This window comes from Leptonychotes weddellii, chromosome 5 (assembly GCF_054177405.1).
Source record: "Leptonychotes weddellii isolate Sample4059 chromosome 5, ASM5417740v2, whole genome shotgun sequence".
NCBI lineage: Eukaryota > Metazoa > Chordata > Mammalia > Carnivora > Phocidae > Leptonychotes > Leptonychotes weddellii.
In genome coordinates this window covers 36,283,943-36,297,840 of record NC_138373.1, presented here as the reverse complement: position 1 = coordinate 36,297,840, position 13,898 = coordinate 36,283,943, and the positions used below count along the sequence as shown (strand labels likewise).

At 42.4% G+C, this 13,898-nt stretch overlaps 1 protein-coding gene across 1 annotated transcript in view; it reads left to right on the top strand.

Moving 5' to 3' along the window:
- Positions 1-13,898, top strand: part of DIP2C (DIP2 acetate--CoA ligase C (putative)) — a 356,092-nt gene that overhangs the window by 244,767 nt on the left and 97,427 nt on the right. Inside the window, exons 9-10 of the mRNA XM_081818894.1 lie at positions 7,527-7,618; positions 13,560-13,869. Coding sequence (XP_081675020.1) covers positions 7,527-7,618; positions 13,560-13,869 — 402 coding nt within the window. The remainder of the gene's footprint in view (positions 1-7,526; positions 7,619-13,559; positions 13,870-13,898) is intronic.

The following is a 13,898-nucleotide window of genomic DNA, read 5'->3' as shown; positions in this document are numbered from 1 at the left end:
GTTAACCGTCAGCTCTCAAGTTCAGCTTCCTGCAAAGCCCCGGGTAGCAGAACTCCCAGATGAGAAACTTGGGATCTTTGACAGGAAATACACATGGTGGGTGAAGGTTGTCAACAACCCTGTAGAAACATCTTCTGTTCTCCATTTACCAATATAAATAATATGCACACTGAGGAGAACCAGGGCATTTCATCATCTTCAATTAATAAAAATAAATCATGCTAAGGAACTCCTTTCCTTCCATCATGATTCTCTGCTTCGTCCCGTTCTCGACGAGATACCTGCAAGTTCATTCTGCTTTGCTGCAGTATGCTTTTACTACCAGGCAGCCTCCCCCCTCCCCATCCCTCCCTCCCTCTTTTTTCTTCCTTCTTCCTTCCTTTTATGATCTATGACTTGGCTTTTGCTCCAGATCTTTTGGAACATTTAGATGCTTGAGCTCCAACAGCACTGGGGAGCCTTTCTCTGTCTTTTTGTGTTTTGTGTTGTTGGTGATGAGTTTCCCGGACTGTCTCTGCAGTGCGTAGGTGTCCTAGCTGCTGGGCGGCGTGTGAGGTCTGACAACCCTTCCTCACCCACCTGCCACCGTCCTCAGAGCTACACTCTTCTTACAGGTGGATGCTCCTCACAGAAATCCAACTGAAATTAAATATGTAATAAGACAGTGCATACGTCCTGTCCACATCTCTCTTCTTTTCTGTATGCACACGACTATCGTAGAGTCTCAGTATCTGTTTTCCCAGTTCAACTTGCCAAAATCTGTTGGAACTTCATGTCCAATTCCCATGTTTCAAATAGACAACAGAGTATTATTGTTAACTAGTGTTTACCACAGTCACCATCCTATATGTTACACCTCATGACTTATTTTATAACTGGAGGTTTGTACCTTTGCCCCCCTTCACCCATTTCTCCCTCCCATCCCCCACCTCTGGAAGAGCCCATCTGTTCTCTGTGTCTGTGAGCTTGGTTTCTAGAGTCTACAAATAAGTGAGATCATAAGGTATTTGTTTTTCTCTGTCTTACCTCTTTCACTTAGCATAATGCCTTCAAGTCCATCCATGGTCTCACACATGGAGAGATTTCATTCCTTATTATGGCTGAGTAGTATTCCATTGTATACATATACCACATGCCCTTTATCCACCCACCCCTTGAGGGACACTTGGGTTGCTTCCGTATCTTGGCTACTGTAAATAATGCTGCAGTGAACAGGGGGTGCAGATATCTTTTTAAGTTAGTGTTTTTATTTGCTTTGGATATACCTAGAAGTGGGATTGCTGGATCACAGGGTACTTCTATTTTTAAGTTCTTGAGGAACCTCCATACTGTTTTCCAGAGTGGCTGCACCAGTTTGTATTCCCACCGACAGTGCACGAGGTTCCCCTTTCCCCACATCTTCACCTGCATTTGTTATCTCTTGTCTTTTTGATACCAGCCGTTCTGACAGGTGTGAGGTGGTCTCTCAGTGATTTTGATTTAATCTGCCTGATGATAAGTGATGTTGAGCATCTCTTCATATGCCTCTTGGCCATCTGGATGCCTTCTTTGGAAAAATGTCTATTCAGTCCCTCTGCCCATTTTTAAATCAGATTGTTTTTTTGCTATTGAGTTGTAGGAGTTCTTTATATATTTTAGGTATTAAACCCTAATTGGACAAATAATTTGCAAATATCTGTAATTTGCTTTTTCATTGTCCTGATTGTTTCCTTTGCTGTGCAAGAGGTTTTTAGTTTAATGTGGTCCCACTTGCTTATTTTTGCTTTTGGTGTCAGATCCAAAAAAAATCACTAAGACTGATACTGAGTAGCTTAGCATCTATATTTTCTTCTAGGAGTTTTATGGTTTCAAGTCTTCAAGTTTTTCATTCATTTTGAATTAATTTTTATGTATGGTGTAAGATAGTGGTTTAGTTTCCTTCTGGTACATGTGGCGTCCAGTTTTCCCACTGCCATTTATTTTTATTGAAGGGACTCCTTTTCCCCCATTGTGTATTCTTCCCTCCTTAATTGACCATATAAGAATGGGTTTATTTCTGGGCTCTCTGTTCCACTCATCTGTCTGTTTAATGCCAATACCACACTGTTTTAATTACCTTAGCTTTGTAATATAGTCTAAAATCAAGGAGCTGGGTGCCCCGAGCTTTGCTGTTCTTACTCAAGGTTGTTTTGGCTTTTTGGGGTCTTTTGTGGTTCTGTACAAATGTTAAAATTCTTTGTTCTAGTTCTGTGAAAAAATTTTTATATCGATGGCACTGAATCTGTAGATTGCTTTGGGTAATATGGACATTTAACAATATTATTTCTCCCAGTCCATGAGCATGGGATATCTTCACATTTATTCCTGTCTTCCTCAACTTCTTTCATCAATGTCATATCATTTTCAGTGTATACGTCTTTCCCCTCCTTGGTTAAAATTATTCCTAGCTGTTTTATTCTTTTTGATGCAACTATAAATGTTTTCTTAATTTCTCTGATAGTTCACTGTATACAATTTTTGTATATTGATTTTGCACTCTGCAGCTTTATTCAATTCATTGATTAGGTCTAACAGTTTGGTTGTGGGTTTTTTGGTTTTGTTTTGTTTGGTTTTGGTTTTGGTGGCATCTTTAGGATTTTCTATATATAAAATTATGTAATCCTGGGGCACCTAGGTGGCTCAGTTGTTAAGCATCTGCCTTCAGCTCAAGTCATGATCCCAGGATCCTGGGATTGAGCCCCGCGTCAGGCTCCCTGCTTGGCAGGAAGCCTGCTTCTCCCTCTCCCACTCCCCCTGCTTGTGTTCCCTCTCTCGCTGTGTCTCTCTCTGTCAAATAAATAAATAAAATCTTAAAAAAAAATAAAATAAAATTACATAATCCTCAAAGAGAGATAGTTTTACTTTTTCCTTTCCAATATAGATACCTTTTATGTCTTTTTCTTGCCTAATTACTCTGGCTAGGACTTCCAATACTATGTTGAATAGAAGTGGTGAGATTGGGCATCCTTGTCTTGTTCCTGGTTTCAGAGTATATTAGCTGTGGGCTTGTAATATACGGGCTTTATTATACTGAGGTATGTTCCCTCTATATTCACTTTGTTGAGAGTTTCTCATCAAAAAAGATGTTGAATTTTGTTAAATGCTTTTTCTGCATGTATGGACATAGGATTTTTATTCATTTTGTTAACGTGATGTATCATGTTGATTGATTTGTCAATGTTGGACCATGCATGTGTCCCTGGAATAAATCCCACTTGATCATGATATGTGATCCTTTTAATGTATTGTTGAATTCGGTTTGCTAGTATTTTGTTGAAGAATTTTGCATCTATATGTATCAAGAATATGGGCCTGGGTTTTTGTTTGTTTGTTTATTTGTTTTTTGGGTTTTTTTTTTTCTTTTGTGGTGTCCTTGTCTGGTTTTGGTATCAGGGTAATGCTGGCTTCATAAAATGAGTTTGGAATCGTTCCCTTCTCTCACTTTTTTTTTTTGTTTTTTTGAAGAGTTTGAGGAGGATAGGTATTAAATCTTTGACTGTTAGAATTCACCAGGAAAGCCATCTGTTTGTGGACTTCTATTTGTAGGGAGGTTTTTAATTACTGATTAAATCTCCTTACTAGTAATCGTTCTATTCAGATTTTATGTTTCCTCATGGTTCCTCATGTCTATTCCTCATGGTTGTCTTTCTATTGTCTTTCTAGTCTCTATTTCATGTGGCTCTGCTCTGATCTTTGTTATTTCCTTCTTTTAACTAACTTGGATTTCATTTGTTTTTTTTCCTACTTCCTACCAACCTTGAGGTGTAAGGTTAGGTGTAAGGTTGTTTATTGGAGATTTTTCTTGTTTCTTGAGGCAGGTCTGTATTGCCAAGTACTTCCATCTTAAATCTACTTTTGCTGCAAATTGTAGGTTTGGGTATGTTGTATTTTCATTTGTCTAAAGGTGTTTTTTTTATTTCTTCTTTGATTTCTTTGTTGACCCACTGGTTGCTTAGTAGCATGTTGTTTAATCTCTACATATTTGTGAATTTTCCAGCCTTCTTCTTATAATTGATTTCTAGTTTGTTACCACTATGGGTCAGAAATGATACTTGATATGATATCAGTCTTCTTGAATTTATTGAGACTTGTTTTGTGGCCTAATGTGTGATCTGGAGAATGTTCCAGGTGCACTTGAGAATAATGTGCATTCTGTTGCTTATGGATGGAATGTTCTATATAAATTAAGTCCATCTGGTCTAATGTATTGTTCAAGGTTACTGTTTCCTTACTGATTTTCTGTCTGGATGATCTATCCATTGATGTAAGTGGGGTATTAAAGTTCCCTACTATTATTGTATTGCTGTTAATTTCTCCCTTTAGGGCTATTAATATTTGATTTGTGTATTTAGGTGCTCCTATGTTGGGTATATAAATATTTACAAATGTTATGTCGTCTTAGTGGACTGATCCCTTTATCGTTATGTAATTCCCTTCTTTGTCTCTTATTACAGTCTTTGTTATAAATTGTGTTTTGTCTGATATAAGTATTGCTACCCCAGCTTTTTTTTTTCCCATTTGCATGGAATATATTTCTACATCCTTTCACTTTCATCTCTGTGTGTCCTTATATCTGAAATCAGTCTCTTGTAGGCAGCATATCAATTGTTCTTGTTTTTTTCCCCTTTGATCCACTCTATGTCTTTTGTTTAGAGAATTTAGTCCTTCTACATTTGAAGTAATTACTGATAAGTAGGTACTTATTGCCATTTTGGCAATTGTTTTCTGGTTGTTTTTCAGTAGGGTCTCTCTGTTTCTTTTTTTCTTTTCCTTTGTGATTTGATGACTTTTTTAGTGTTACCCTTAGATTTCTTTCTCTTTATATTTTGTGGATCTGCCAGAGGTGTTTCCTTGGTGGTTTCCATGACACTTACATATAACAACTTATTTTTATAACAGTCTAATTTAAGTTCATAACAACTTATGTTCAAGCACAGTCTAAACCTGTACATTTTTACTCCCCCTGCCCACATTTATGTTCTCACATTTTACATCTTTTTTATCTTGTATATCCCTGTTTACTACTTTTGTTCTTTAACCTTTATGCTAACTTTATAGAGTCCACAACCATTCCTATATATTTACCTTCACTGGTGGGATTTATATGTTTATGTGTTTTCTTGTTACTAATTTAGTGCCCTTTCTTTTCAGCTTGAAGAAGTCCCTTTAATGTTTCTTTTAAGTGCGATTTAGTGGTGATGAAGTCTGTTAGCATTTGCTCGTAGGAAAACACTTTATCTGTCGTTCCGCTCTGAATGATCACTTTCCCAGGAACTTTTCTTGGTGGGAATTTTTTTCTTCCTCCTTTATAAATCAGTGAAGAACCGTTGTTATCTCCTTTCACTTAAATCAACAACTTTATATTTTTATCCTTGAAAAATACCAAGTATATTTCCAGTATTTTGCCAAAAGTGTGTTGCCCATTTCAAGCTCTTAGTTGTAAACTGGCTTTTGTATGAATGTACGATGGCATCAAAGTTAATATTCCAAACTGAGAATGAAGTTGGAACTTTAACAAAACATAATGGTGCTAATCGTTTGAGTGTAACTGATTCGTTCATGTACAGCGCATTGAGTTTTACAATTACAATAAATTGATTGTAATTGTTTATTTAACCATCATTCCCTGATATTGTTTATATTAAAGAAATTTGAAGGCAAAAATATTTGTGTTTTCTTTAGAAGAAAGAGTCATTTAAGTTCCTTTCATTTCTGGAACTGAGTCATTTCTAATAGCTAGTGACTTTTTTTTAAAAAGATTTATTTATTTATCTTAGAGAGCGCGAGTGCACCCGTGAGGGTGAGTCAGGGGAGGGGCAAAGGGAGAGGGAGAGAGATAATCCCAGCTGACTCCCTGCTGAGTGCGGCACCCAACCCAGGGCCCGATCCCATGACCCATGAGATCATGATCTGAGCCAAAATCAAGAGTTGGACACTTAACTGACTGAGCCATCCAGGTGCCCCTAGCTAGTAACTGTTTTTATGGAAAATATATGATCACCCAACGAAGTACCAAATACTAGTAAGATAGCTAGTCTTGAGGACTGCAGTGTTGAGGAGGAGCTAGAGAAGAGGGCAGACGAAACCTTCATATCTGGTAATTATTCTAAGTGCTCAAGAAGAATGCCAAAGCACATAGTGTAATTTTGTGCTTTTTATAGATTCTCTAGGACATAAATGAAACAAACATGTGTTGAACACATGCTATAAACCAGGAATACCCTAGGACTTAGAGAAATCAAGATAAATCATTCTGTGTGTCCTCTAATCGCTAAGGGGGAGACAAGTTGATAAATCTTGTGGTAGATAAATAGTAATAACCCTAATTTGGATTGCTGCAAAATCCAGTGTGAAATAAAACAAATTCAACTTTTTTTTTATTCAAAACAAATGTTATCAACAAAAATCTTCTTAATTTAGCTTTTACAATTAAAATAGGAAAAAGATTAAAACACTGATTTTATTTATGGGAAAGTTAAAGTTGCTCCTAACTGTCGTTATGACACATTAACATAACGTCTCACGCCTTGCTGGCTTCTGAACGTGCCTGGAAGCTCACATCATGAAGGACCTTTATGTGGCTAAGAGCTCATGTTAGATTTCAGAGTCATTTTATTTCGTCTCAGGCTGTGTCCCCGCCTGGGTCGCATTGAGGGAGTATCCAGCGCTGGGATGGGGGCAGGGATGGGAAAGTTGTGGGTTCTTCAAAGCTGGCCATTCTTTCTTCCGTGTTTTTTTAAACTTTTTTTTTTTTTTTTAAGATTTTATTTTTTTGACAGAGAGAGAGAGCACAAGTAGGGGAAGTAGACAGAGGGAGAAATAGGCTCCCCACGGAGCAGGGAGCCCGACTTGGGGCTCAATCCCAGGACCCCAGGATCATGACCTGAGCTGAAGGCAGACACTTAACCAACTGAGCCACCCAGGTGTCCCTGGTGGTTTTTTTAAACCCTGCTTTTAATCCTGCTTTGTGGTCCTTTTTTTCCTGGAGTTCAAAACTTCAACTCAGAATACTTAGTACCATCTGTAATTTCCAGCATTCCTCTTCAAAAATCTTGAATCTTGGGGAGGGAGGGGGCAGGCTCTACAAAGTGTGTCCTAAGTGTCCTTTGCATTCGTTACAGTCACGTGAGGCAGGACCTACTAACGGAGGAGATGTGTCATTTTGCATAACTCGAAATCAGCAGTAGGCACTCTTGTGTGATCCCTGCCCTACTTTACTCCCTAGAAACCTTCCCCTACAGCTCCTGTGATGGTAAATCTTCGGTGGCTTTGCTGGGGCTACTTGCATATGGAGAGTGTTTGTATTAGTACCTTATTCCAGTGTTAAGGCTTCTCGGATTTTATGAATCAGAGTTGCTGGCTCGTATTTTCCTTCCTGATTCCAGGGACTCAGGATAACTTGAAGACTTAAAATGAACTAGTACTCTCTCTAGTTTAATGTGCACATTGATACATAACTGAAAATGCACGTGTCCACTTACTTGTGTCTTTGTCATTTCTGTTAATAGGCAAACTGTGGACAAGAAGTATGAAGGTTGCTTACAACATTCTGCATAAATTAGGTACAAAGCAAGAGCCGATGGTACGACCTGGAGACCGGGTAAGTGCTCTTTACATTAATACACCTGCCAATACTTGGTCCTGCACAGCAAAGACACCTGCTGTCGGAAGTCCCAGAGTTCATTGTCTCCTAATGCTAATACTACTAAATCAGGCTTTGTTACATTAACTGTGGATTAGGTTAATTACACAAGATGTCATTGACCTTCACAACAACTCCTTGAGCTCAGCTGGAGTCCTTCTCATGTGTTACCAATGAAGACACTCAGACTGGCGAGGTAACCAGTAAGTGGCTCAGCCAGCGCTCACATCCATTCCTGTCAGAGCCCGGAGCCTGTGCTCCCAGCCACTGTCCTGTTGTCGCTAAGTTTAAACATACTCATGTCCTCTACCTGGGCAGGCAGGACAGTGATTGTAAAACTTTGCTTATGTTCATCAGTGAGCCGGACCGTCTCGGCAGCACGCCGCTCGTCCCATTCCTTTCCCCGTGTTAGATTTCTGGACAGAGGCTACTGTCTTTTATTGATAAGCAAATTTTTGTTCTTACTTGATAAATTACACAGAGTAGATATTAGTATTTCAATTGCAGTGTTATACCCAGAGCAGTTAATAACCTTGTCCAGCTTTATACCCCAATTTAGGTGTGGGGCTGGGCTTAGAACCACGTTTTCTTGCTTGCGAATGTTGCACCTTCTCCCCATTGGCTGTTTTGTACCTTAGACCCCAACACTGATTTATCCTACCTGTGCCCAAAGAACTCTAATTGAATTTCATAAAAACACCAGTGCTGAGCACCAAACCAACAAGAACACAAGCTGCAATGGACTTAAGATACTATAAAGAAATGGGCCCATTATGAGGAATTTTTTGAGAGATTGCCACAGTCCTTGTGTGGTGGACTGTGATTCTTGACACTTGTTTATTGAACAGGCTTGACCTCTGGCTTTTAAATGTCAGTTATAGGTCTTGCCACTTCCTGATCGTAAAGCTTACTACAAAGCAAGTCACCAACACGGTGCGGTACTGACGTAAAGACAGACATGCAGATGGTGGAGAAGAGCGCCCAGAGAGAAACCCTCGCGTGTGTGGGGGAATGGTTCTCATTAAGGGCGCTAGGATGTGAAACAGGGAAAGGACAGTCTCTTCAACGAATGGTGCTGGGAAACTGGGCACCCACAAGCAGAAGGAGAAAGTGGAACCATCGAGTAAAAAATTAACTCACAATGGATCAAAGACCTAAGAGCAAAAACTATAAAACTCTTAGAATAAATCATGGGGGAAAGCTTAATCACACAATTTGGCAGTCATTTCTTAGATGACACTGAAAACACAGGCAACAAAAATGAAAACATAAATTGGATATTATCAGAATAACTCCTGTGTGCCACAGGATGGGAGAAAACGTTTCCGCAAATCCTGTATCTGGTAAGAGATTAGCATCCAGAATATGTAAACAAAACTCCTACAATTCAGCAACAACCAAAAAAAAAAAAGAGGGGAAGCAATGGGCAGAGAACTTGAATAGACATTTCCCCAGAGAAGCGTTGCAGGTGGCCAGCAAGCACCTGAAAAGAAGCTCCACGTGCCTGCTCATTCGGGGACAAGTACGTTAAAACCCCAGTGATTCAGCACATCCCTTACAGTGGCAAGAATGAAGAAATTGGAACCTCAGCGCTGCCGGTAGGAAGGTCCCCTGGTGCAGCCACTGGGAAACAGTACGGTGGTGCCCTTGGAAGTTAACCACGGAATCACCCCTTGATCCAACGATTTCCCTTCCCTTCCAGAAGAATTGAAAGCAGGGGCTTGAACAGATATTTTACACTAGTATTCAGAGCAGCGTTATTCACAAAACCAGAAGGGGGAAGTAACTCAAGTGTCCGCGGACAGATGAACAGAGAAACAGAATGTGGTGTACACACACAGGAATATCAAGCAGTCTTAAAAAGAAAATAAATTCTGGCACACATTAACCCGTGGGTGGGCCTTGAGGGTTTTATGCTACATGAAATGAGGCAGCCACAAAGAACAGATATAGGAGGTGCTTAGGGCAGTTAACATCCTGGAGACAGAAGCGAGGTGGCTGTCAGGGGAGGAGGAGGGGCCGGGGGTTGAGGGGAGGAGCCGGGGGAGCTGAAGGAGGGGCTGGGGGGCTGGAGGCTTCAGTTGAGGAAGATGAGAATTCTGGGGCTGGTTCTGGATGGTGAGGGCTGCACAGCAGGACGGATATCCTTAATGTCCCCGTGCACTTGGAAATAGTCGAGACGCTCAGCTTTATGTAGATTCACCACAATAAAAAGTCCTGTGTAATGTGATATCTCCCTTAGCTCTGATTTGGTGGATAGTCTTAGTCTCTTAGTGCAGTGACTTTGTTAAAAGTTCTTGTGTAGCGTGGCTCCAGACTCTTGAAGTTCCTTGACAATAACAAGGACAAAGTAAAGCACCTCTGTTCAGCTAAGATGTTAGGAGGAATTTGGGGGGACAGTTTTGATAGAATAAACTGTGTAAGGAGGTTTTTTGGCAAAGGCTGATTTGAACTGTGTGAGGGGAACTACTTTTCTAAATTATCTTAAACAGTATTCATGTGCTTAGCATCTGGCACGTGCATATAGGTACTTTTATTAAATATACGTGACGATAGTAGTCAATTGATCGTAACCTTCTATTGTAATAAACAGAATTTTTTACTCTTTCAAAATGAGTTTTGAATAAAACATGATTTTCCCCAGAATAATGAGCATATTCAGTCTTGGACATAAAACTTTACAGACATTTTTCACATGGGTGACCTTATTAACGTAGTTTGGGGAATTACCTTGGGCTTTTAAAAGGCATTTATAGGGGCGCCTGGGTGGCTCAGTCGTTAAGCGTCTGCCTTCGGCTCAGGTCATGGGTCCTGGGATGGAGTCCCCGTATTGGGGTCCCTGCTCGGCGGGAAGCCTGCTTCTCCCTCTCCCACTCCCCCTGCTTGTGTTCCTTTTCTCGCTGTGTCTCTCTCTGTCAAATAAATAAAATCTTAAAAATAAAAAAATAAAATAAATAAAAGGCATTTATATTCCTAAGCTGAATAGGGTTTTGAGAGGTGTAGTGAAAGCTTTGGAAGATACAAAGATGCATCCCGTATGAGGCCTGCCCTCAGGGAGCTTGCAGTATTAAAAAGTATATAGACACATTATTGATAATTAGCTTTTCTATAAATTGCGAAGTGATAAAGGTCCCCAAAAGAGGTGGTAAGAGTTGGAGACGGACAGTCTGGGAAGGGGAGAGAGCGAGCTTTTTCATTCGGGAGGAGCATCTGCGACCTGAGAAGTCTTCCCAGAGAGGAGAAACAAGTCAGGGGCTGTCGGCCAGGCGGCAGGCGAGTGTGGGAAGGAGCCGGGGCGGGAGAGTGTGTGGTGCGCAAACACAGGACAAGCCGGCTGTCTGCGCAGCCGCCCCAGACGCAGGGAGAGCCGAGCGTGGGCCGAGCAAGAGGAATCGCTTTAAGGAGATGAGACCTCAGCAGACGCTGGGATGTGCTTCTGCCTCTTGATCCGTGGCTGCTGCCGTGCCCTGTGGGTGATTAGGTCCAGTGAAATCGCAGAGGAATACGTGAAGCAGTAAGCGAAGGGGAGCTGTGTGGGTTTATCAGAACGAGTCCGTTACTTTGATATTGTTGAGAGAGAATAATGAACAATGTTATATTCTGCTTTTATGTACTTTACACTGGCAGTAACATTTCCTCCTATTTAGCACAACCCTGCAAGGTTTATGTAGCATCGTGGGCATGAGCCGCAGTGACACAGCTGTGGGGATTTGAAATCCCAGGTCAGGTTGATCTTCGTCTGCGCAGAGCTGGGCTGGTAGCTAGCCCTGGGCCCCGGAAACAGGACCGGTCTGGCCTGGCAATGTCACCATGTTGCTCTCGGTTCTCTGCTCCTGGTGAGGACGCTGCCTCCCGGACAGGTGCTCCTGGAAGACCAGGAGCCCATATTTATCTGGTCCTCTATGCATAGGTGCAACCGTCAGTTTTGCATGGAAGCTCAGAGTCTTCTGCGGAAGCCTTGCAAACACTTACTTGATGAATGTTGTTGCTGTGCCGGATCCAGATCTAAAAGCATTGCTGTCGCCTCAGCCTGCCAGCTGAAGGCAGAACACCTGAGGCTATGATGGACCTCAGAGACATACAAAGAAACCGTCTTTTTCCTTCTGGAAGGTCCTGCTAATGGTTGCCTGCCCTCTGGCTGGGACAGAGTAAGTCGCTTCTCAGGGTTTCTCAAACACAGTTCATCAGTAGTGCAGAATGGCTTTTACTGGCCTTACAGGGTTATTGATCTTTGATTTCGCCGATTTTAATCAACTGCAGGAATGCCATATAGAAAGGAAACCTTCATTCAATCCCAAACTTAATTTTTTTTCTGCCAGCTGTGCTGTGTGGCTAAATTTCCAACATGGCCAAATTTAAGATGTGGCCGGTTCTGTTCCCAGCTGCCGTCTGAATCCCTTTGTGCCAATTTGCTTATTTAAATATCGAAATAGAACATCTTATCCAGCTGTTCATGGCAAAAATAATGACTTCTAGTTAGGACCTTATTCAAGAAAAAACTTGTTAAGTCCCTGAGTGAGGTGATGCAGAAGTGACCTGTGCACGTTAAATCATGGGGCCTGTGTGCTTATGAACACGCAGCAAGCAGTTGTCTGCAGGGAGGGACAGCAACACAGATGCGGGACCGGCGTGCAGGAGTGACGTGCGTTGGCCCAGGAGCAGGGTTCTGCAGAGCAGAGCGGGGAGTGCAGACAAGACGGCTACGCTTTGTCGCAAGGAGTCTTTCCGAACGAGGCGACAGGAAAGGCTGCTCCCTGAGGAGCTGCAGCGGCAGGACAGCAAGTTGGGTCCACGGTAGATGAGCTGCATGGCAGGCACTAGAATGAGCTCCATGCACACTTACGCTGGACGGTGTATTCGTGAAATACTAGGTGCCAACGTAAAGGAAAGTTTTGACAAATGTGCATAAAACATTAATGGTGGTGATAAAAATAAAACAGATATTATGTCATGTCTTTGCATCAAGTGTGAGAGAGAATGCTATCAGCTATATTTAAAATTCATCCCGATTTTAGGGCACATGTGGAAACACAGGTAAATAGGCAAGGGGAATGAAGTGCTTGATGCGAGGAAGAGTCATTATAAGCCATCCTGTAGAAAAGTTGTTCATCATTAAGACATGCTCAGGGCTATCAGCAGCATATTTTAAAAATCACACTACCCATGGGGATTAAAGTGACCCGGCTTTGATAACTCCGTGCTCACTGTGCCCTCCACTCGTGAGGCCGTGTGGGAAGTCAGTGGGTGGAACAAGGGGAGCAGGTGTTCACGGGAGCCTCCTCTGTGAGAGCAGCGCAGGGGGCTGACAGCCAGGCGGGCTAACGTTCACGCCTGCGTGCCGTGCACCGGGCCTCACACTGAGCTCTTACACCTTCTCAGGTGACCTTCCTCACAACACTAGGACGCAGGTAGGAAAACTAAGGCCCAGAGGGGTTAATCCTGGCCAGGGACCAGAACAGAGTCCTGTGTGGTCCGCGCACCCCCACCCCCGCTGTCAGCCTGCCCTCGTGGGGGGCACACTGGTGAAGGCCACGTGGACGCATGGGGAAGCCCCTGCTGAGCCCGTGAAAATGGTGAGAAATGAGGCAGTGTGTGCACGGTGATGGTTCACAGTGTGTAAAGGTGCATAGTAGGGAAGGCGATGCGCGAACCATCGGGATGGTTGTATTCTGGGGCAATGTTCTAGATGACCATCAGTAATGTGTTTGGCTTCCACATACATTAAAGGAAAAGTACATGGTATTTACTAAAATGTATTTTCCAGCACGCACCTAATTTTTGTTGCAATGTCTGTTCTTACTTAGAGCATGAGCCCTGTGGTTTGCGTCCCTCTTCAGTATTTCTGAGAGCCCGTGGCATCAATTGGATGGTTAATCCCCCCTGCTCTGTGTCCGTGCAGGTGGCGCTGGTGTTCCCCAACAATGACCCTGCTGCCTCGATGGTGGCCTTCTACGGCTGCCTGCTGGCCGAAGTTGTCCCCGTGCCCATTGAAGTCCCGCTCACGAGAAAGGTAAAGAGCGTGTTGTTACGTTCAAGCCTGTCACCCCGGGGGAGTGTCAGGCTCGGCTGCAGTGGAACGTTCTGTTTTGAGGTCAGAATGCATGGGTGGCTGTTTTTTAAATGGCTTTTCATCTCAGCAGGATGTGGATCGAGAAGCACAGAGATGTTTTTGTTATTTCTGAGGCTCTGTGCGGGTTTTCATCAGCTGTGTCAGTAGAGGGAACAGTCCCTGGCAAGC